Below are 23,170 nucleotides of genomic sequence, written 5' to 3' on the forward strand. Positions count from 1 at the left end.
GAGTGCCCGCAAAAATTTGTCAAAATTAAATTTACACCTGTTTGGCCATATGCAAATAAGTATGCATAAGAGGTTATAACATGGCTATCATCAGTATCCTCATCATCATTTACATCCACGTTCAGCTGAAGCTTGCCAAAAAAAAGGGAGGAAAAAAACTCTATCAAACATGGACAACAATTTGGATGGCCAAAAAGTTGGTACTAACTCTTGTAGTAGAGATGATTGCACCAAATTGCCAACGTTGTTGTTGACTTTCAACTGCATCTACACTGGGAGAAATACTAAAGAATATATAAATTTATTCTGGGAATCAGTATCAATATAAAGAAGAGATGATCCTGCAAAAAAGTTGAAATTTCTGAAACTGAAACAAGTCATAAAGTGAACACAGGTGACTCTCGTGTGTTGTGTGTTGAGCTTCATCAAGTTGACCGCATTTGCAGTATTTTATTGTAAAATATAAACATAATTTTATGCTAAAAACAGTTTTATTTTAACTTATTAATATATTGAGTATAATTTAATAGCAATTTACAAAATATCAAATAGATATTTCTTTGTTATAATGCATAATATCTTACACTTTGGAGATGGTTCAATAATGATTTTAATTTGAGCCAAAAAGTATGCTATATAGATTCCAAGAATTGTCTGCTTTTTAATTTAAAAGAATTATGGAACTCTTATGCATCTTACCAACTGTTTATTAGTAATGTAGTAATGATTTCACAAAATCTGGACGTGATGGACAAAAACCCAGTATGCAGTCAGAATCAGCGTACCCGAATCATTAAAGAACACCTCTCTTATTAAAAAATGTTTTATGATTTTACATGGAAACGAAATACCTCTAAGGCAAAGCAATAATGTAGCCAACAATGTAAATTTACAGAATCTCAATTCTGCCAAAATGGGGTCAATGTTTATTTATTTTTCACTAAGTGCACTTCTTAATTGATTTTAAATGTAAACTCATTCTACAGAGTAAACTTTCAATAGTTTTTGCCAAGTGTAATAGTCGTCCGTTTGCAAGTGTGTGTCTGTGTTTGTGTGTGGTCTTGGCCACTTACCACTGGCATTCAAAAATCCCCACTGCATTTGGCTTTCTCTTCATTTTTTTTTTTTTTTGTTGTTTTGTGCTTTTGTTCTGGTGCTTTTTTTCCTTTTGTTGCTGTTGTTTTGCTTTGTCAGGGATTGATAGCTATACTAACTTTGATTTATTGCCTGCAAGAGAGCCAGGACACTGCAAAATACACAAGACAGATACCGATACAACCTTCTCCACCAACATGCAACCCATCCACCATATTCGAGTTTTCTGTGTGTGCCACGAAGGACTCGTTTAATTGCAACTAAAACTAATCAAGAAGGCATATGTTGCTGTTGTACCCTGACATTGAATTGTTGGCATATATTGGCTGCTCGCTTCATTTTCACATCTTTGGCGGAAAATTTATGCTTCTTAGCTTAGTGTAGTGACATGTCCAAGGAAATAGGTGTTCTGCTTGTCCTTGATGGCAAAGAAAAAGGGATGGTCCACTGTAAAGTTGTAGGTCACTTCACCAATCACTTCCAATTCCAATACGACTTTAGAGACTGCAAAATGAAATGAGTGAAATACGAAAAATAAAAGTGAATAATGTATCAGGCACTTACAGGAGGCTCCAGTGGCAGTAGTGCCCTTCTCGTTTACCTCAATGAGAGCTTTATGCTTGACCTCAGAGATATGCAGGGGCGCCGGACTTTGCAACAGGCTATTAAAGTTGGCCTCGCCACTGAATAACGACACGAGGGCCAACTGCAAATGTAAAAATAGATTATGTTTATCCTTAAGCCATGGATGGACTTACCTTTTCCAAAACAGGCTGCAGGGATATATCAAACTCATATTTGAATTTCGGTAATTGCACTTCAACTTTTTGCCGTTTAAGCTTTTGTGAAATTTCATTTAAATCCAAGTTTTTTAATTGTTCTTCCAGGTCAGACAATCCCTGCTCTTGGTGCGGCAATAGGATCAAAAATACAATATCTGTATTCTCATATGGCAATTCCAGGGCTTTGGCCTTCAATTCGGGCAAATCTGCGTATTGAAAGTAATCCGATTGATACATAGTATCCACTTTCACCTTTTGACCTGACTGGCTGGTAAATTCCCGCGGCTCTGTTTGGTATTCTTCGAAAATCTGCAACCAATTGCCCTTGAAGTAAATGGCATTGATCAGAACAGCCGCAGTGCTGGCATCCAGGCTGTCCGAGCTGATGAGGTCTTTGATATGACCTTTAGTTTGTTCCTCCACCCACGTGTTGATGTGCTCAGCCGTTGCCTTCGAGTCGAGTGCAAAATTCACATTCTCCGCGGATGCATTGAAATTTTTGCCAACCAAATCCTGATAGGCCGTGGCCAGTTGGTATTGCTGGGCCACATAAATCCGATTGGCATACTTCAATTCGGGCACATCTTCACCATCCACGGGGATTTTGGCCTTTTTGGTGACCAACTGAGCGAATTGTTGAGCCACTTCAGATTTACTCGAAGCTGTCTGCAATTCCAAACCCTGCTTCAGTTGTTGCTCCGTAATGCCATCGGCACCCAAATACAGCAAAGCCAAACCGGTGCGAATGGATACGGGCGACACAATAAGATTGCCATTGCCCTGAGCATTGGCCAGTTGATGGTAAAGCTTTGATGCGAACTTGGCATCCCCCACAGCGGCGGTGGCGGCGGCAGAGGCGGTGGTGTCTGTGGCCATGGTCAGGCTCAATCGCAACAGGAAAATTGGTATAAGGGTAGCTCCGTCTGTGTGTGTGTAAAGATGGAAAATGGAAAAACGAGTAGTGTAATTAGGACGATGTGCAAGCAGCAAAGCTGATTAAACGTACATGGCAACATGATGTCGACTCCGTAAACGAAAGCGAAACTAAAACTCAAACTGAACCTCAACTGACCTCTACGTACTAAAGTGTTTTGGACATCGGATGCCCCTTATATTGCCTCTGACAAAATATAAAACTACTGATTAACAACTAAAGATAGAGAAATACTGGTTTCCCCTCACTAATTATGTATGTAGATTTCTTCGTTATTCTCAACTCTGGTACACAGCCTGACGCAAACCCTTTAAATGTTTTTGGAGAACTTCAAAAGTAATTAAAAACAAATTCTTAGAATTATAAGTAAACATTTTAACATATAACATTAATTTATTTCCGTTCCAGTTAAAAAAATTGGTTTGGCTTAGTATTAATTAGAACACTCTGTATAAAAAAATTTAATTTTTGGTGCTGCAATGGCAAAACACACCTATTCTATATAGATATAAGATATCTTATTTATATATAGTCTTCCAAAAAGAGTTGAGGTAGTGTTTGAGATTGATATTTTCCACTTTGGAGGTTGAAATTAGTCTCCAAATTCATTTGGTCTATGAGTTTTTAGCGTTTTATGTACAATTAAGTAGGAAAGTTGACAGACGGAGTTTGATGTACTCTTCAACAAGTGACAAGTCACTTTATCTCGTCCTCACGAGCACTACAGCGAACCTAGCGGGCAATTCGAAATGTTTAACGAAATGTATTTATGTAGGTACATAAGTTCTAAGTAAATAAAGAAGGTACTTATTCAGATTATGTGAAGTCGGTACATAACTCTATTTAAATTCTCTTTTAATAAAATTTAATGAATTAAGTTTAAGATTAAGTTTAAAATATATTAAAAAATTAGAAAACCAACATTGTTGAGAAGAGATTGGCATAGATTTAAAGCAAACAAATCATATAGTCAGCATGATTTTAGCGATCATATCAACAGTCAAGCTTTAATAATATGAATATATTTGTTACCCTTTATGTTTGGTATTATCTTTAATTTTATACCGCTTACCTGTGAGGAATAGACAAAGTTAGATTCTCATACTAGCTATCGAGAAATCGAGCTAACTAGTTATCTAAAAATAATTATAAATTATCCAATAAAAGCTACATATTTTACTGCTTATTCATTTTAATTAATATGCTAAAATTTTATAAACAGGTACAATTAATAAATAGTGACTGAAAGAGTAGTGATTTTAACTACTAAAGCCACATTATTTATAAGCTTCCTTTTTAATCAACCTTAAATGAATTGAATTAAATGAATTATTAAAAAAAAAAATTTTAAAGAAATTCAATTTTAAATTGAATGAATTTCACAAAAAATATAAAAAATTAAACGGTCATACCTGATTACGCCCTTGCATTTGAAAGTGATTTTTAGATCAAATTTAACATTCGAATTAATAAATGAAAATTTATACCTGCCTGATCAAGAATCAAAAACTTCCAAAGTAGGTACTAACATATTATTTCAAAATGTTTAATAACTGAATTAATAAGCTTTGCATATCCCTTTATTTCGTTGTAATTCTTTAGTTTTAGAGTTATCGGTCATACAAATTTTTGAGTAAACTTAGCTGTGCATGAAACCGTCTTATTTACTTTATTTTTTCTATTTTATTTAATAAATATAAATAATAAATTTTCTTACCAAACAAAAAGAAAGAGCATTTAAAGTTTCATAGGACCATGATAAAAATTCTTTCATACTAGATTTCAAACAAATGAGGCATACAATTTAAGAGAAAGCAAACCAAATTACAAATTCTAAATAAACTTGCTCTTTGTGTTCTCTCTTCGTTTTGCTCTCTCTCTCTCGTTCACCCCCACTTTCTGTTTCTCTCTTGCTCACTCTTTTTTTCTCCCTGTTTCTTTCTATTTACTTTCTCACATTATCTTGCTCTCTTTCTCTTTGTATTATGATGAGCTCATTTTGTTTATTTATTTGTTAGTTTTATTTATTTACAAAATGCAAATCCATTGCGGGTGAATACCCGAAAGGTAAACTTAATGAATACAAAATATGAATTTAAATTCTATATTGTAGGTATTTATTTTTAATATTTAAGAATTTCCAACTTACTAAGTTGCAACAATTGAATGGACCGCAGTGTTTCGAAAGTGAAGTGGCAGCAAGGGAATCTGAAAACAAACTGAAATTTTCTCGACTAGAAAAGACCAACAACAGCTGAAGAGCTCAGCCATTAGTAATTTTATTCCATTTCTTACTAAAAGTTATATTAATTAAATGTGATCTGTGTGTGCTGGTAGATGAAAGCCAAACAGCGACATTAATTTATGTATGAGACCTTAAAAGCAAACAAAAATAGATATAGAACACTTTGACCCCACCTTCTACTGGAAAAAATAGAGTATCAAACAATAAATTAGTTTTTTTTTTTGCGGTTTTGTTTTACTTTGTTTTCGTTCATCTTATTTTTATTTAGCTGACTTAACCGATTTGGTGGCCTTACTATATAGAGTATTATTCGATGCGTGTAAACTATCGTTGGCAGCTCCCCCGCATTCCTCTTTGATGATTGCCGATACTCTATGTTCGCCGGGCATAACATATCGGCCAGCAAAGAATACAGCCTGATTGTTGCGTATATAGAAAACGAATGGATGATCCACTTTGAATGATTTCTTATTCATGTTCAACATCATGGGCACAATTTTCATAACTGCAAAAGCATAGAGAAATTTAGAATTTTTCTTGTTTAAACACTTTTCTTTTCACTTACAAGTGACAGCTGCCGCCTCAGAGCCCGCCTCATTGACAGCAATATAGCCACGATGTTTGGCTGCTGATATCCTTTGTGGTTTCTTGGTGGCAAATAATAAACTAAGGTTTGCCTTATTGCCAAATATTTCCAGTATGCCCAGCTACAACTTGAAAAATTAGTACATTTTCAAATATAACATCGATCTATGTATATACATACCTTCTTCAATATGTCCTTTAGATCGAGATCAAATTCTATGGTAAACTTTGGCATGGCTATTTCCACATCCTCCATGGACATTCTTTGCTCAATATCTGGCAAATGTACAGTTTTCAACATCTTTTCCAAACTTGATAATCCAGATATGTCATTTGGTAAGATTATTAGCATAGATATATCCGAATTCTCATAGGGCAATTGTACGGCTCGTGCCTTTAGTTCGGGTAATTCAACATATTTGAATTTATCCTCCTGATACATCATATCAACGTCAACCCTCTGGCCCAAATCCACATAGAAATCATCACGTAACGTCGTCTCTGGTGTAAAGGGTTTTAGCCATTTGCCTTTGAAATACAAAGCATTAATCAATATGGCACTCGTTTCCATATTGACCACATCCGGTTGCAATAAGTCCTTGATTTTGCCATCTGTTTGTTGTTCTACCCAAAGATTAATTTGCTTTATAACAGCCAAAGCATCGGCAAAATTAACCGATTCTGCCTTGGCTCTAAAGAAATCTTTGGCCAGATCATTGAATTCTGGTTGCAAACTCAATGTATTGTTGACATACAATGAATTGAGAGACTTGAGTATGGGTCCCTTTTCGCCATAATTGCAATTGGTTGTCCAGAATTCCCCAAAAGCACGGGCTATGTTATATTTATCGCCCAGACCCAGATTCAAGCCACGACGCAATTCATCGGCAGTGGAGCCAGCAGCTCCCATAAAAGCCAAGGTGAAACAACTCTGTATGGATGCCGGCGATATGACCATATTTACACCCTGCGATTGGCAACTGCCCACAGCATGTCTGGCAACAACATCGTAAAGATTTCGTGAAAAAGAATTTCGACTATCATGGGATTGGGATTGGGACATTTCTGCAAAAAAAAAAACAAAAAAATTGTAATCAAAACATTATTTTTTTTTTTTTGACAGCAAAAATATATATTTAAAAAAACTTCTATGTATATCTATTGACATCTGAAGAGAAACAGTTATAACTAACCTACCATACTTCAAGATAATCTAGGAAAATTCTTGGAAAACCCTTGTTTTTTCCACCACCTTTTAATTCTTTTTCTCTGTGCAAAGTCAAGATATAAATTCTTTGGTCTGAAAACTAATTAAATGATAAGAAACTCTTTTTAAAGCACTCGGCAGATAACACCATATTATAAAAACAAAAAACCCAACAAAAACAACTTAAATGTTCACATTTTGTTAACTGTTTCATTATAATTTCATTTTATTGGTTTTGCTAAATTTGTCAAGTAGATATTTTTATTCGTTTCGAACAGAGAGAAGAAAATGAATACATTCCAATGATTGGCTCACTTTTACAGCAGTTGATCGACTAAATCAAGAAATTTACAACAGGTCTGTGTGTCTATTAGCTAGATTGTCATATATTGATAAGGTGGAGAGAAAATAACTACCGGAAAACCAAAAATAGTTCACGTCAAATTGGAAATTCTTTGCGTATGCACAACCGACTTATATATGTAGACTGAACTGACTAATTTGGCCAAGTGACTCAGAACTTGAGTTTTTCGAGTGCGTAGGAAGCCGACCTATATACGATTAGATAAGAGAAACAGTGAGAGAAGGAAACATATATATATATATATATAGAGTTAAACACAGAGAACGTCAAGAGAACAAAACCATTTAACGCTCTACAGAAGCTTTTCAGGAAGAATATCTATATAATGGACAATACTTCGAGGAAAGTTGCCTATACCCCTCCACCTGGAGATTTCAGTGGGGATTTGGAAAAATTCTCAAATTACCTGTACAATCAATTGTCAACAGGTAATCCCAATAGGAATATTATCTTTTCACCCTTCTGCATACAAACCTGTGCGGCCATGTTGCTTATGGGTGCGGAAAAGGGTACGGAAACATTTGGCGAATTGAGATATGGCCTACAGTTTAGTTCAGAGAATTGTGAGGATATTGCCAGTGAATTCGATACTATATTGACAGCATATCAGCAGTTGAATACATTGAAAACTGCGAATAAATTGTACCTTATGAAAGGTTTGAGCATTCAGAGGAAATTTGAAAATCTCTTAACTCAGAAATTTCATTCAAGACCGGAGAGTCTCGATTTTGCCAATAGTTTAGAATCAGCTGAACATATTAATGACTGGGTAGAATCGCGTACCAATAAGCTAATCAAAGGAATAATTAAGCCCGATTCATTAAATTCCCAGACTCGTCTCATTCTAGTCAATGCCATACACTTTAAGGGCGAATGGGAGATTAAATTTAATGAGAAAAATACACTCGAGGATGATTTCTATATAAACGAAAGCCAAAGGATAACAGTGCAAATGATGCATTTGGAAAATACTTTTCTTTATGCCGAATTAAAAGACTTGGATGCCACAGCATTGCAAATGGACTACAAGGATTCGGATTTATCCATGCTAATAGTATTGCCGAATACACGGACCGGTCTAAGGCATGTGGAAAATAAATTGCAATCGACTTCATTGAAGAAAATTACCAATCTATTGACAGAAACGCCAGTTGATGTCAAAATACCTAAATTCAAAGCTGAATTCGAGCAAGAACTTTCACCAGTTTTCCAAGTGGTATTTAACTATATTTTATTAACATTTAATTATATTTATATCGATTATATGTAAATATCTCCTCTATATTCAGTTAGGAATAAAGCGCATATTTTCCAATGATGCTGAACTTGGCAAAATCATAACAACTGATGATCCTGTCAATGTTTCTCAAATTTTGCATAAGGCATATATTGAGGTCAATGAATTGGGCAGTGAAGCTGCAGCAGCAACTGGTAAGTTTTTGAATGCTCTTCACATTATGAAAGGGTATAACAATGTCGTCGAAATCAAAATTATACATCTTCGTATTCTCTTAACATAAGGCTTTAAGTATTGCTGTAGAATACACCAAAGTCGTTTTGTAACTTTATTTTTAAATTTGCTACAAACTGTTGCAATCAATTTTTAATGAATTTTACTTAAGTAAACGTCCTTTAAACCGATTGTGTTTGTTCTTTAAATAACATAATATTTGGAAAATACAACAAATTCTGTTTCTTTCCACAATTAAGAAAAATCACAGTTAGCGTCATTTTTGTAAGGTTTTTTTTCAATAGAGAATTGACTCAATTACTGACAATCCAAAAAACTTCCTGTAGTCCTTTTAAAAAAAATCTTATTGTTAAATGAAAATATTTAATGCATAGTAAGAATATTTCAAGTTTGACCTTTTCAACTCTATTTTTGTTCTTTTAGCTATGATTGTGATGGTTAGAAGTATGCCACTTCCGCCACCGAAACCAAAACAATTTTATGCCAACAAACAATTTTACTACACAATATTTCATCGTTCCCATGGTCATTTGTTTGCGGGGAATGTAGTTACTCAATTTTCTGCTCCTGCTGTTCCTTCTGATGAGTCCTGTAGTTGTGAAAAAAATTGAAATTTCATGGAGAATTTTCTTTCTACTTGCATCTAGATGTTATCAAAGAAGGAAGCAGTCATATAAAAATCACGTTTGAGGCAAATCGACCGTTTTTCTATGGCATCTTTAATGGAAACGGTATACGATTCCTAGAGGGCATATTCATAGGAAAATAAAATAATGTACTTTTTTGTTATTGTACAATAAAATTATAAAACTTGAAACAATTTTATAGAGTGTGTTTCCAAAGACTGATGTACATATATACCCCAAGTTCCTTTCCTATCAATAGGCATCCAAACACCTACACATGAGTGAATTTAAATCGCTATAAGAATCAGTCAGGTATTATTCAATATATACATGATTCATGTCATTCTTTTTGAAGTTTAAACACCCATAAAAGTTTTATAATTCCAAATTTAGAGTCAAATCAACTTACCAGAACTTTTAATTATAACCGTTTCGAACGATTTCGATTAACACTCTATTCTACGAAAACTATTGTCAAGATTTAACTGACTGCTTTAAAAGGCTCGAAAAACTGAAAAAAACTGAAGCTTTCGACATCATCTGATTTATTTAACTAATAGTAGTAATAAAGTTACGAAGCCACTGTGGATAATCACAATTTCAACCTCCGACTGTGAATAATTTCCGTGCCAAAAAGATCCTAAACAAAGTGTCATTCCTAAACGTACTTTTGTGGTTTGTGGTTGTTTGAAAATTAACTGGTAACAAGGAATTTAACCAAATGTATAAACTTTGGTCATTGTTTGGTAAGTCAATTAACTGGCAGTGCACTATATATATAGAATCATAAGAAGATTTATATTTTCACTTAGGTTGTTGGTTGCTTGGGGTGCTCCAACTAAGTCCTCTGCCCACTGAAGCTCAATCTACAAATTCGGAATTCTCTCAACAGCTGACTATTTTTTCTACAAATTTATTTAATCGATTTTCGTATTTCGAACCGAAAGAGAATATCATCTTCTCCCCATTTTCCATACAAGCCTGCGCAGCCATGGCTCGTTTGGGTGCAAAAAGGGAAACAGCCGTGGAATTGGATCAAGGTCTGCGTCTTTCTACTGATACACAAAGGATGGGGGAAAGTTTCCATGAAGCCATTTTAACCTTTGAGAAGAGTAAGAACCTTCAAATTGCCAACAAGATATTCGTGATGCAAGGTTACAGCCTGCGTGAGGGTTTTAAAAGGTTGTTAACCCATCTATTTCATTCGTCGGTGGAGAATTTGGACTTTGGAAAAAATGAGAGGGCGGCGGCTACTATCAATCAATGGGTGAAACAGAAAACCAATAATTTAATACGAAAAATAGTAGATCCTAGTTCCCTATCATCCGATTCCCGAATCATATTGGTGAATGCCATACACTTCAAAGGCAATTGGGTACACCAGTTTAACTTTAGAGCAACACGGATTGAGCCATTCCATTTAAATGACCAGCAGATCATGAAGGTACCCATGATGACCATTGATGCAACTTTTGGCTATGTCGAGTTACCCGAATTGGATGCCACCGCCCTACAGTTGCCCTACAAGGACTCTGATCTATTCATGTTGGTTGTATTGCCCAATAGTAAGTCAGGTTTGTCTCAAATGAGGGAAAAACTACGAGCCATCCAATTGATAAACATCACGAAAAAACTCTATCAGACGCAAGTGTGGGTCAAACTACCCAGGTTCAAAAGCGAATTCCAAATAGAACTCTCAAATGTTTTTAAGACGGTAAGAATAATAAGGGGCCCTACTCGAAAGAAATCCTTTTTTTATTAATCGATTTTTAACATCCTATTTTTAGTTGGGCATGACTCGCATTTTTTCAAGCGGTGCAGATTTTAGTGGAATGCTACAAAGTCCGCAAAACTTGAAAATATCCTCCATTCTACACAAGGCCGTCATTGATGTCAATGAACATGGCACGGAGGCAGCAGCGTCAACTGGTAAGTTATGCTCTGATTATCCTTATGCCGATTCTGTGAACCTCGGTTACTATTTATCCATATATACCCATCTCTTTTAGCTACTGGTTTTGTATTTACCACCTCAGTGATATCCCCGAAACCTGTTCATTTTCACGCCGATCATCCGTTCTCATATTATATAATGAACAAAGAAAACTACGTACTCTTTGCTGGCAAACTATTGAAAGTCTAAATAAAGGCATCAGGTTTTTGATGTAAATTGTTTTTTAAAAGGTGCTAAATTCATCAAGTGATCTTAGCCCCTGGTTATCCACTTAACCACCATCAGGATTACAATTTCGTATAGACTTTCCCAGAGGACACCAGGCAAATAAAAATAAACTTGCAACTTTGAAATAAAAAACCAACAAATAATTGTTGTGGTGTTTTTTTCTAAAACGAATAAAATGTTCCTTACTTTCTGCTGTTTTCTAGGAATTTTCAAGATTTGTAGTAAGTTTACCATAAAATCTCTACAATGAGCTATGAAAAATTGTCCAAGACAATTAACCAATGCAAAAATTTCAAACTAACTACTTAATATTTTTGATGCAAATTCCAATAATTACAAACATATTTGCACCAAGGCAAAACATATTTAATATAATTGCATTCCAATATTCCTTCAGGTATTTTGATTTTCTTGAGAGCGAAGGCGTATTCAAATTTCAATTTAATCACAAAGGTCTTAATCAATAGCCATATGTATTTCTGTATTACAAAATAAAAAATATTTTTTGATATTGGGTTTCTTTACTTCCAATGCGTACGAATGTCACGCTCGATACACATATTTTAAAAATATCTAGAGGGTATATACCCTCTTATATAATTGACACAGATCAACTTTAATGATAGGTTTTTAAAAAAATAGATGGATAGATTCAAGTCAACCGATAGCGATAAATGGACCCAAGGCTCAATCCAAATAACCTTATTTATTTTAACATACCTACTAGTCTTTGTAACAAGAAGTTGCTAATTGAAATTTTAGGACCTTTTACTTACACCTTAAACATAACGAAGCAGAACCAATAATATTACAATGTATAAAGAGAAAACTATAAACAAAAAATTCACACATACAAAAATATTAACCAACATTATGAAAATAATATACAGGAAGTAAAGAATCGTTGGATAATCGCAATTTCAACCTCCTAATGTGAATAATTTCTGTGACGATTTCAACGCCTATAAAAAGCTGAAAGAAGTGCTCACAGTTCTAGTCTTTGACTTACTTTTGTGGTTTAAATTTGTTTTAAAGTGAACTCGTAGCAAGGAATTTAACAAGATGGATAAACTTTGGTCATTGTTTGGTATGTCAATCAATTGGTAACGCCGTATCGACATAGAAATTAATTTGACATGGGGCTAGAATGGATTCATTTAGTCACATAATTTATATTTCGTTTCCTTTACCATTTTCATCCAGGTTGTTGGTTGCTCGTGCTCCTCCATCTGTGTCCTGGGACCACTGAAGCTCAATCTTCCAAATTGGAATTCTCCCAGCGGCTGTCCGTTTTTTCAAACAATTTGTATAATCAACTGTCGCTATTGAAGCCGGAAGAGAATGTCGTTTTCTCTCCATTCTCCATACAAACCTGCGCAGCAATGGCTCGATTGGGTGCGAAAAAGGAAACAGCCGCAGAACTGGATCGCGGTCTGGGTCTTGTGTCTGATACCAAAAAAATGGCTGAAAGTTTCCATCGAGCGCTTTCAACCTACAAGAAGAGTACGATCCTTCGAATTGCCAACAGGATTTACGTGATGAAAGGTTTCAAACTTCGTAAGCATTTTAATAGATTGTTAACCAAACAATTTTACTCATCGGCTGAGAGCTTGGATTTTGGCAATAATAAGAAGGCGGCGGCTTCCATTAATGGATGGGTAGCCAAGAAAACTAATAATTTGATAAAAGATGTGATAGATCCTAGTTCCCTATCATCCGCTTCCCGAATCGTATTGGTTAATGCCATACATTTCAAAGGCAATTGGGTACACCAGTTTGCCGTTAAAGCAACACGATCTGAACCATTCTATATGAAGGACGGGAAGAGCTTAAAAGTACCCATGATGAACATTGAGGAGACTTTTGGCCATGCCGAGCTACCCGAATTGGATGCCACCGCCCTACAGTTGCCCTACAAGGACTCTGATCTATCCATGCTGATTATTTTGCCCAATAGGAAGACTGATCTGCTTCAACTGGAGGGAAAATTGCGATCCACCAAATTGAGTGAGATCACAATGAAACTAAATCAAACGAAAGTAATGGTTAAATTGCCTAAATTCAAATCCGAATTTCAAATGGAACTCACAGATGTATTTAAAAAGGTCAGAATATAAATTAATGACTTTACTGAAGTTCATTGTTCATAGAGAGATGGGTCCTCTTTGAAGGAAGTCCTTTGTTTATTAATCGATTTTTAACAACTTATTTCAGTTGGGCATGACTCGAATATTTTTAAACAATGCAGATTTTAGTGGCATGCTACAAAATCCGCAAGGATTGCAAGTATCCTCCATTATGCACAAGGCCTTTATTGATGTCAACGAACATGGCACAGAGGCAGCAGCGGCAACTGGTAAGTTAAACTCAGGGTGTCCTTGACTCATATTGGTTTGCTTATGCCGATTTCTTAACTTTTTTTTAGCTATTGTCACTAGTTTTAAGTCCTTGGCGATTTCTCCGCAACCTGTTCATTTTCACGCCGATCATCCGTTCGTCTATTATATATTGAACAAAGATGACTACGTACTCTTTGCTGGCAAGCTGTTAAAGCCCAAAGGAGATGCTTAGGTTATGTCTCAACCCTGATTATCCGACATAAATACAGTGTGGTAGACATTAACCAAAAAGACATCAATCAAAAAACAAATTTAATTTGCAGCTGTAGAATAAAAATCATTAAAAAACCAGAGGGCCGGGGCTAACTTCGACCGTGTCAAAGTGTGTATACCCTTGCAACGTTTTTGGTAACTCTTTCCTTACCTATAGCAATCAAAGTGGAAAAACGTTTTATCTAAAAGGCTAAAGTTTGCGAAAGAACGGCCTACAATCTTAGTATAGGAAATAACGAAGATATTGATCAAAGTCACTGTTTTCCACCGATCGAGGTTCCTATGGGAGCTATATGATATACTCAACCGATCTTGATTAAATTTGGCACAGAAGTTTAAAGGTGTAATAATAACCAATACTAAATTTCACGACAATAGCTCAGCAAATAACGAAGTTATTGAGAAAAGTCACTGTTCGTGACTTTGCCGTTTGTATGTGAGCTATATGATATAGTGGTCCGATCCGGCTGAATCCGAGATATACAACCTGTGCACTATATACAAGCCTACATGCAAAACTTCAGCTCTGTAGCTCTTACGGTCTAGGAGGAGTTTGCGCTGATCCAGACGGACGGACGGACAGACGGACAGACATGTCTATTTGAACTCGTCTCGTGGTGCTGATCCAGAATATATATACTTTATATGGTTGGAAATGCTTCCTTCTATGCGTTGCATAGAAGTTCGATAGGGATTCGAGTTCGATGGGAATTTGACATTGCGATCCCAATTAAGGCCACGAAGGACAAAAAATAGAAATTGCTTTGATTTCTATTTTACTTTGGTGCGACTCATATTAAGTTGACCATATGCCAGATCCGTACTTTAACACAGGACGAATGGACCAATGAATTAAATGGAATTTTGGCTGTTTATAGATCGTCGAATTCTTTTGACCATCGCCTTACACACCCAAGAACACTCAGAGCACTAAAAGTTAAGTCATGGTACTCCCATCTGTACACCCAAGCGCTGTTAATATCTAACTCCTCCAAGGGAGTATCATTAAGATAATAAGATACTAAGTGTAAGGAGCATCTGTAACAAGACACTGTGTCGTAAAATGCCATCAAGGGCAAAAAAAGTTAAACAGAAAATCTCAAATTCCAAATTCCTCTCCAAAAGGTAAGCCTAAATATTGGCATAAATCTTTAAAAAAAAAAGTGTTTTGCCTCTAGTAGGATGTTTAGGGATATACGGACAATTTCGACCAAAAAGTTTATATTAATTTGACTACACCATGAAAATTCCTTAGCCTCTGAACCATACCTTGAAAATCCCTTAGCAAATTGGACAAATTTTGGTAATTTTGTCACGCTGTAAGACTGAATTTTCGATTTGAAACACAATCAATAGTTACATAAATTCATCCGATCCAGATAAACCTATTAAAATATTAAATTCCATTATAAAAGTAATATGCAGAAAGTGAAAAATCGATGTATAATTGCAATTTCAACCTACTACTGTGAATAATTTCTGTGACGATTTCAACGCCTATAAAAAGCTGAAAGAAGTGATCAGAGTTCTTGTCTTAGACTTACTTTTGTGGTTTAAAGTTGTTTTAAAGTCAACTCGTAGCAAGTAATTTAACCAGATGGATAAAATTTGGTCATTGTTTGGTATGTCAACTAATTAGTAACGCCGTCTCGACATAGAAACCAATTTGACATGGGGCTAGAATAGATTCATATAGTTATACGATTCATATTTTCATCTAGGTTGTTGGTTGCTCGTGCTGCTTCATCTAAGTCCTCTGCCCACTGAAGCTCAATCTTCCAAATTGGAATTCTCCCAGCGGCTATCCGTTTTCTCCAATAATTTGTATAATCAACTGTCGCTATTGAAGCCGGAAGAGAATGTCGTTTTCTCTCCATTCTCCATACAAACCTGCGCAGCAATGGCTCGATTGGGTGCGAAAAAGGAAACAGCCGCAGAACTGGATCGCGGTCTTGGTCTTGTGTCTGATACCAAAAAAATGGCTGAAAGTTTTCATCAAGCGCTTTCAACCTACAAGAAGAGTACGATCCTTCGAATTGCCAACAGGATTTACGTGATGAAAGGTTTCAAACTTCATAAGGATTTTAATAGATTGTTAACCAAACAATTTCTTTCATCGGCTGAGAGCTTGGATTTTGGCAATAATGAGAAGGCGGCGGCTTCCATTAATGGATGGGTAGCCAAGAAAACTAATAATTTGATAAAAGATGTGATAGATCCTAGTTCCCTAACAACCTTAACCCGAATCGTATTGGTAAATGCTATACATTTCAAAGGCAATTGGGTACACCAGTTTGCCGTTAAAGCAACACGAGCTGAACCATTCTATTTAAATGACGAGAAAAGCATAAAAGTACCCATGATGAACATTGAGCAGATTTTTAACCATGCGCAGCTACCCGAATTGGATGCCACCGCCCTACAGTTGCCCTACAAGGACTCTGATCTATCCATGCTGATTATTTTGCCCAATAGGAAGACTGGTTTGCCTCAACTGGAGGGAAAATTGCGATCCACCCAATTGAGTGAGATCACAAAGAAACTAAACCAAACGAAAGTGATAGTTAAATTGCCTAAATTCAAAGCCGAACTTAAAATGGAACTCAAAGATGTATTTCAAAAGGTCAGAATATAAATTAATGACTTTACTGAAGAGATGGGTCCTCTTTGAAGGAAGTCCTTTTTTTATTAATCGATTTTTAACAACTTATTTCAGTTGGGCATGACTCGCATATTTTCAACAAGTGCAGATTTTAGTGGCATGCTACAAAATCCGCACGAATTGCAAATATCCTCCATTATACACAAGACCGTCATTGATGTTAACGAACATGGCACAGAGGCAGCAACTGCAACTGGTAAGTTAAACTCAGGGTGTACTTGACTCCAATTGGTTTGCTTATGCCGATTTCTTAACTTTTCTTTTAGCTATTATCACTGTTGCGCGAAATGCCGCGAATGGTGTTTATTTTTACGCCGATCATCCGTTCACCTATTATATATTGAACAAAGATAACTATGTTCTCTTCGCTGGCAAACTCACGAAGCCCAAAGCAGAGCCTTGAGTTCTTATCTCAACCCTGATTATCCACCATGACAATATGGTAGACATTATTATGGTAGACATTATCCTCTTGGACATCAGGACAAAAATTCAATTTTATTTGCAACTTTAGAAAAAAAAAATTTATTAATAAACAATAAATAAAAAAAAAATATGTTTGCTTGCAGCAAATTTTATTTGGCTTTACTTGTGATTTGTGCTTGCTATAACAATGCTTGGTTAAATAATTAAAAGACATTCCTCGATAAATTTAGCTTACAGCTTATAGAGTGATATATACTATAGATAAATGAAGAAATTGGACCGTTTCTGTGGCTAATCTACATGCCAGATTAGCCACAGAAACGGTCCAATTGGCTAATGTAAGTTGTATTACTATTTTATATTTACATTACATTATTCTATTAAATTATCGAGTAGCATAACTATTATGTCAGGCGTATTGGTGGCTATACTTTTGGCATTTTGCCTATACACGGCAGAGACTAAGCAAATAAGTATGTATCCATTCAGACATTGACCATTTCAGATTAACAAAACGATTTATTTTCATTTTGTTAATTTCATTTAAAAAGGTCTTAAGCAAAAATGTACCCCCACCATATGGTTCTATAATCATGTTTGTCGACGACACATCTATATTGTCCATAAGGGACAATGTGTGCGTCGACCCTATTGTAAATCTGGCTATATAACAAGTCTTAAGACATGCCAAACCGAGTGTCAGTCATTTTTTTAAACTCCATATACATTAATAAAAATTGAAATAAATAAATAAAGACTTCATTTACACTTTATCTTTTTTAGTATCAATTATACCAGGAATATTAGATATATATTTGTTTATAATGATGCCTTTGATCGTTTTGATGTCATCAAATTATAATCATCGTTATTTAATACATTTTCAGTTTGACTTAAGCTTTTTAACTTAAAGTGAAAAACATTTTACCGTAATAAGACGAATTTCAAACAAAGAATAGAATTCTAACTTGAACCAAAGTAATGCAATTTCATCTTACGTATCTCAGCTATATAATATTGTTATTCGATTATCAAAATTGACAGTGGTATAGATTTTTTATGTGCTTGTGATAACTACCTAGTTGGATGATAATATTGAAATAAAGTATTAAACATTTAATCTTAATAAAAATCGCTTGGAAAGTAACAAGGACAAATCGATAGAGAAGGGACGTTGATGTTGTTTTTATGCTTTGTTCTCATTTTTGTTACCATTTATTGTGTACTCATAACTTTACACCAAACGACGCTGACGTGGTAAACTAATTTGCCAATGTGCAACCGATATATATCGGAACGAAAAATAATATATCAAAAAACTTGCATTTTAATTCCAAAGCAGAAGCCTCAGGAAACCCAGCAACAATAATAAATTATAAATATTTCACGAATCGCTGGAAAAATAACAAAATACTGCTCTAAAACTCAAAACTCTAAAACTTTTTATCAAACAGTTCTTATGGCAAACCGACGAAAGGACAAACAGACAAAGCTATATACACTTGTCTAGATACCCTGATCATGATAAAGTCGCTATATTTTGTCCACGAAGATTACATTGCACACCCCTAATCCTAATCTAAAAAAGATACTTAAAAACTAAAACAAAACTTAATTTCAAAAATTTTTTATACTTCATAAGTTTTTTCCATATTATTGAGAAATTCCTCACTAATTGTAAGCCTACTTTTATCTTAATACTACTTATACTTTAATCTCAATTATACCATACACCCAAAGGGTAAAATGGTATATTAAATGTATGTAACAGGCAGAACGAAGCTTTTCCGACACCATAAAGTATATATATTTTTGATCAGCGTCAACAGCCGAGTCGATCTAGCTATAAAAGCTAGAGCCACCAAATTTGGTATATAGACAAATTTTTGCCACGCCCCTTTTCGCCCCCGTAATTTCAAAAAACTCGATTATCTCCCATATTTTTCTACCTTATGCAATCAAGTTTGGTACACTTAAATTTGATACTAATATCCAGAAAAATACTAAATTTGATCAAAATCGGGCAAAAAATAGTCGAGTTATGCATATTAACTTTTTTCCATAAGGCCGGAGTTGGCCGTTGGCTGGTGGGGGCGCTAGGGTGCTCGTATGATTGAGTGAGCGAGATACTAAGATATGCTTGTAAAATACATTTGTTTAATAAATTTGAAATATTTGCTTCACTGGTGTATGGTATACCTAAGTCGGCGAGACGACTTACTTCATTTTTCTATAAGTCCATTATAGGAAAAAAGTCTACAGTTTCTTTTGGCAACAACATATATTATAGAGTCGTCCAATCCGATGAATTGTCCAACTTAATCTCAATTAAGCAATGAAAATCTTAAATACCAAGTTTTATTCCTAAATCTTTTCCATTCGGCTTTTCACACTAGTCAAGATTATACATATATACTATATTGGTTCGGAAACGTCTCCTTCTCTGGTCTACAAACATTTGATTTATTTTTAAATACTCTCTACTTTACTTTAAATTATGACTAATGTGTTTTTATAAATTAGATTTACGACAGCAATTATTTTTTATTATTAAATTAAATCCATAAAAATTTTAATGTTATGCCTAATTTTTGACTATAATATACAAATATAGATTGTGATTTCAAGTCTTGCTTGATTGTAAAACTTGAAAGTCGATTCATAGTGCGAATGATTATACAAAACATTCTTATCATTTGACTGATGAAAAATTCCCCATATTTAATTAATATTCAAAACTTCGAGCGTAAATAATGTCTGTGACAAGACGCTGATAAGAGGCAAAAGCGAAACTGAAATCAAGTGCTCAGAGTTTCAGTCTAAAACGTAGATTTGTAGTTAAAAGTTGTGTACTATATTTATTCTAAAGTGAAATTAACTAAAATGGATAAGCCTTGGCATTTACATGGTAAGTCAATCAACTGATAAACACAAAAAGACACAAAAACACATTAGGGAAATATATAATTTAAGAGAGTGGGTCTCTCTTAATCACGAATGGAAGAGCCCACAGATATATAAGAGAAAAACCTGTTGTGTGCAAAGATACGTAGATATATATGTATATCTCTTTAGAGTATATATAAAATATAGAAACAACTGAGCGCCGACAAACATTCAGTTGGATTTTGGTGACCAAAGCAGACGTACCTACGCTTTGTATTTGTTTAAAAAAAATTTCTAAGCAAAATTTACAGTAAATCAAACAACGAACTAATTTCTATTGCAAATTGACGATTTGCAGCAATTAGTAAACAGTATTTGGTGATAAGCTCTTGTGAATAAACATCGAAAACGGCATCGAAACAGGGCGTTTCGTTATACACAAACATCTATCATCGAGGTGACTCATTTTGAAAACTTATATAAATATGTGAAATCAACTATGTCGTCATCATTCCATTCCTGAAAACTATTAAATTTCTTTTTTACACAGCTTGTTGGTTGCTTGTGCTGCTCCACCTTACATCGCTGCCGACTGAAGCTCAGCCCCAGTCCAATCCCCAACCCAATCACAACAACAACAACATGGCAAATGAAGTGGAATTCTCTCGCCGGTTGGCTATTTTCTCCATCAATGTGTACAATCAAGTGTCGCTATTGAAACCGCAAGAGAATGTCGTTTTCTCTCCATTCTCCATACAAACCTGCGCAGCCATGGCTCGATTGGGTGCAAAAAAGGAAACAGCCGAGGAATTGGATCGTGGGCTGGGTCTTGTTTCTAGCGATACCCAACAAATAGCCGAAAGTTTCCATCAAGTGTTGGCAACCTATGAGAAAAGTGCAATCCTTCGCATTGCCAATAAGATTTTCGTAATGAAAGGATATACGCTTGATCAGGATTTCAATAGGCTACTAACCGAACAATTTCTATCGTCGGCGGAAAATTTGGACTTTGCACAAAATACTAAGGCGGCGAGTACCATTAATCAATGGGTTGAACAGAAAACTAATAATTTGATCAAAGATTTGATCAATCCCAGTGTCCTGTCAGCTGATTCCCGTCTAGTGTTGGTCAATGCCATACACTTTAAAGGCAATTGGGTACACCAGTTTGATGTTAGATCAACACGACCTGAACCATTCTATCTGAATGATGTAGATTCCAAAAATGTGCCCATGATGAATGTAAAAGAGAATTTTGGTTATGCCGAGTTACCCGAATTGGATGCCACCGCTCTACAGTTGCCTTATAAGGACTCTGATTTATCGATGTTGATTATATTGCCCAACAGTAAGACTGGTCTGCCTCAACTGGAGGAAAAATTGCGATCCACCCAATTGAGTGAGATCACAAAGAAACTATATCAAACGAAAGTGATAGTTAAATTGCCTAAATTCAAAGCCGAATTTGAAATGGAACTCACAGATGTATTTAAAAAGGTATGCATATAAATTTGTGTGTTTAAATTGAGAGGTTGCTAATAGATTATGAATAATTTCAGTTGGGTATGAGTCGCATGTTTTCGGATAGTGCCAACTTTAGTGGCATGCTGGAAAGCCCAGAAGCATTGAAGGTATCCGCCATCATACACAAAGCCTTCATCGAAGTCAACGAACAGGGCACAGAGGCAGCAGCGGCTACTGGTGAGTTGAACACTTTGATATTACAATTGCATGTCTGGTATTATCATTCACATATTTGACCATCTACTCATTATTTGTGTCTTCGTTTTGTGCTTGTCGTTGGCAGGCTTTGTGGTGCGTAAAAAACGTGCAATTGTGTCACTCACTGAACCAGTTGAATTCTTTGCCGATCATCCATTCACCTATGCTCTATTACATCAAACGAAGTTGCCCCTTTTCTGGGGCTCGGTGAGGCAACTGGATGCCAGTTCCGATAGTTGTCCTACGTCCAGCCAAGATCATGATGAACTTTAAGACAGTCTTGTAGAGTATACTAGAAAACTTTAGAGAAATAATTGGTATTAATTTCAATAAAAAAAAACTATTTATTTATTTTAAAAGTTAGAAAAGTTATTGTTGCGTTTGAAATTCATTATTTCTGTCTTGAAACAATTACTTACTAATCCTAATCCAAAACTAATGTAAATTTTCGCATTTGGATAATATACTAAAGTCGGGCTTATCTTTCATTTTCACCTTAGTTTTCAGTAGTTTTCAGAAATCTAGATAATTTTTCTCCCTATATCATTCTCTTTGCCGGCTAGTTAACGATATTCCAAACGTTGACGTTTGCTTTTCTCTAACCCTGCTCTCGATATCTTATTCAAGTGTGACTAACATTTATCAGATAATAATAAATTCTATTTTACTACTAATGGTCTTTAACTTTTTCTAAAGCTTTCCATATTGTATCTAGAAGCGCCCTGTATGAACTGAATCCCATTTATTTTTATGCCAATCATCCATTTACCTATTATTTATTGAATAAGGAGAACAACATACTCTTTAACGGCAGAATATTCAAGGTCTAATACAAAAAAAAAATATAGCTGAAAAGTGAAACTCCCAAATTCTAAAAATGTTTGCATTCTAAATAAACGAAATGTCAACTTTAATTCATTGTATGAAATAATCTCATCATTTTATTTCACGACAAGGTCCTTGTTTTGACTGAAACCCAAGTATTTCTGGGCCAATCTTCCATTTATCTATTCTATACTAAATCAGGAAAACTTCATACTTTTTAATGGCAAACTAATTAAGACTCGACTCCAAAAGGATTTTATAAAGTGACTAACTGAAAAGTTTTGCACTAAATCAAGATTAACATCTCCATATCTTTATTCTATTTTTAATTTTTAATTTTTTGTTTAGCCTTACCTATGTACTATTCGGCTGATCTATGGAGTGTAAAGGATTTCTATGCCGATCATCCATTTACGTATTCTATTTTAAATAAAGCTAATTCCGTTCTTTTTGCCGGCAAAATACAGAATCTCTAAGACGGATTAAGACTAATCGTTGTTAGGAAATATATTTTAAAATAATATTTCCAAACTCACAATAATTTTT

General features: G+C 35.0%; 5 protein-coding genes across 8 annotated transcripts; 3 read left to right on the plus strand and 2 right to left on the minus strand.

Moving 5' to 3' along the window:
• Positions 1–1,317: 1,317 nt before the first annotated feature.
• On the minus strand, positions 1,318–5,034 carry LOC6638349 (serine protease inhibitor 42Dd). 2 transcript variants are annotated; one of them, XM_002061342.4, is made up of 4 exons: positions 4,961–5,034; positions 1,854–2,800; positions 1,660–1,801; positions 1,318–1,599 (listed from the first exon to the last, which is right to left on the minus strand). In XM_002061342.4, exons 2-4 carry the CDS (start codon positions 2,751–2,753, stop codon positions 1,466–1,468), a joined length of 1,176 nt encoding a protein of 391 aa, XP_002061378.1. In that variant the 5' UTR covers positions 2,754–2,800; positions 4,961–5,034; the 3' UTR covers positions 1,318–1,465. The 2 variants fall into 2 exon arrangements, with proteins under 2 accessions (XP_002061378.1, XP_023032657.1); XM_023176889.2 differs by lacking the exon at positions 4,961–5,034 and adding an exon at positions 2,884–2,930.
• Positions 5,035–5,283: 249 nt separating this feature from the next.
• Positions 5,284–9,798, minus strand: LOC6638348 (serine protease inhibitor 42Dd). Of its 2 annotated transcripts, none has more exons than XM_047009494.1 (4): positions 9,719–9,798; positions 5,823–6,706; positions 5,622–5,763; positions 5,284–5,561 (listed from the first exon to the last, which is right to left on the minus strand). In XM_047009494.1, exons 2-4 carry the CDS (start codon positions 6,702–6,704, stop codon positions 5,317–5,319), a joined length of 1,269 nt encoding a protein of 422 aa, XP_046865450.1. In that variant the 5' UTR covers positions 6,705–6,706; positions 9,719–9,798; the 3' UTR covers positions 5,284–5,316. The 2 variants fall into 2 exon arrangements, with proteins under 2 accessions (XP_046865450.1, XP_002061377.2); XM_002061341.3 differs by lacking the exon at positions 9,719–9,798 and adding an exon at positions 6,835–6,856.
• LOC6638336 (serine protease inhibitor 42Dd) lies at positions 7,028–9,488 on the plus strand. Of its 2 annotated transcripts, none has more exons than XM_023176902.2 (3): positions 7,028–8,428; positions 8,502–8,643; positions 9,331–9,488. In XM_023176902.2, exons 1-3 carry the CDS (start codon positions 7,538–7,540, stop codon positions 9,450–9,452), a joined length of 1,155 nt encoding a protein of 384 aa, XP_023032670.1. In that variant the 5' UTR covers positions 7,028–7,537; the 3' UTR covers positions 9,453–9,488. The 2 variants fall into 2 exon arrangements, with proteins under 2 accessions (XP_023032670.1, XP_023032665.1); XM_023176897.2 differs by having other exon boundaries at positions 7,030–8,428; positions 9,107–9,390.
• A 190-nt stretch (positions 9,799–9,988) lies between the features above and the next one.
• On the plus strand, positions 9,989–14,123 carry LOC6638334 (heparin cofactor 2). Its single transcript, XM_023177551.2, has 8 exons — positions 9,989–10,055; positions 10,122–11,023; positions 11,097–11,238; positions 11,319–11,446; positions 11,494–11,509; positions 12,695–13,596; positions 13,706–13,847; positions 13,917–14,123. Exons 1-8 carry the CDS (start codon positions 10,031–10,033, stop codon positions 14,060–14,062), a joined length of 2,403 nt encoding a protein of 800 aa, XP_023033319.1. The 5' UTR covers positions 9,989–10,030; the 3' UTR covers positions 14,063–14,123.
• A 1,505-nt stretch (positions 14,124–15,628) lies between these two features.
• Positions 15,629–22,158, plus strand: LOC6638515. Its single transcript, XM_023176419.2, has 8 exons — positions 15,629–15,725; positions 15,825–16,726; positions 16,820–16,961; positions 17,032–17,165; positions 20,030–20,099; positions 20,628–21,574; positions 21,637–21,778; positions 21,885–22,158. The coding sequence occupies exons 1-8, from the start codon at positions 15,701–15,703 to the stop codon at positions 22,070–22,072; spliced, it is 2,550 nt and encodes an 849-aa protein (XP_023032187.2). The 5' UTR covers positions 15,629–15,700; the 3' UTR covers positions 22,073–22,158.
• The last annotated feature ends 1,012 nt before the right edge of the window (positions 22,159–23,170 follow it).

The sequence above is a fragment of the Drosophila willistoni genome (assembly GCF_018902025.1).
Source record: "Drosophila willistoni isolate 14030-0811.24 chromosome 2L unlocalized genomic scaffold, UCI_dwil_1.1 Seg139, whole genome shotgun sequence".
Lineage (NCBI taxonomy): Eukaryota > Metazoa > Arthropoda > Insecta > Diptera > Drosophilidae > Drosophila > Drosophila willistoni.

What these genes read in the sequence shown, in the direction of transcription:
- LOC6638349 (XM_023176889.2), bottom strand. An exon ending in TGCAGCCTGTTTTGGAAAAG is followed by an intron (nt 1,802 to 1,853) that starts GTAAGTCCATCC and finishes TTACATTTGCAG; the next exon opens with TTGGCCCTCGTGTCGTTATT. An exon ending in TACTGCCACTGGAGCCTCCT is followed by an intron (nt 1,600 to 1,659) that starts GTAAGTGCCTGA and finishes TTCATTTTGCAG; the next exon opens with TCTCTAAAGTCGTATTGGAA.
- LOC6638336 (XM_023176897.2), top strand. Translation starts at nt 7,538, where the DNA reads ATGGACAATACTTCGAGGAAAGTTGCCTATACCCCTCCACCTGGAGAT. An exon ending in TTTCACCAGTTTTCCAAGTG is followed by an intron (nt 8,429 to 8,501) that starts GTATTTAACTAT and finishes CTCTATATTCAG; the next exon opens with TTAGGAATAAAGCGCATATT. An exon ending in TGAAGCTGCAGCAGCAACTG is followed by an intron (nt 8,644 to 9,106) that starts GTAAGTTTTTGA and finishes TTGTTCTTTTAG; the next exon opens with CTATGATTGTGATGGTTAGA.
- LOC6638348 (XM_002061341.3), bottom strand. An exon ending in TAAAGGACATATTGAAGAAG is followed by an intron (nt 5,764 to 5,822) that starts GTATGTATATAC and finishes TTCAAGTTGTAG; the next exon opens with CTGGGCATACTGGAAATATT. An exon ending in TGAGGCGGCAGCTGTCACTT is followed by an intron (nt 5,562 to 5,621) that starts GTAAGTGAAAAG and finishes ATGCTTTTGCAG; the next exon opens with TTATGAAAATTGTGCCCATG.
- LOC6638334 (XM_023177551.2), top strand. Translation starts at nt 10,031, where the DNA reads ATGTATAAACTTTGGTCATTGTTTG. An exon ending in GGAGGCAGCAGCGTCAACTG is followed by an intron (nt 11,239 to 11,318) that starts GTAAGTTATGCT and finishes CATCTCTTTTAG; the next exon opens with CTACTGGTTTTGTATTTACC. An exon ending in AGAGGCAGCAGCGGCAACTG is followed by an intron (nt 13,848 to 13,916) that starts GTAAGTTAAACT and finishes ACTTTTTTTTAG; the next exon opens with CTATTGTCACTAGTTTTAAG.
- LOC6638515 (XM_023176419.2), top strand. Translation starts at nt 15,701, where the DNA reads ATGGATAAAATTTGGTCATTGTTTG. An exon ending in TAAAATTTGGTCATTGTTTG is followed by an intron (nt 15,726 to 15,824) that starts GTATGTCAACTA and finishes ATTTTCATCTAG; the next exon opens with GTTGTTGGTTGCTCGTGCTG. An exon ending in AGAGGCAGCAACTGCAACTG is followed by an intron (nt 16,962 to 17,031) that starts GTAAGTTAAACT and finishes CTTTTCTTTTAG; the next exon opens with CTATTATCACTGTTGCGCGA.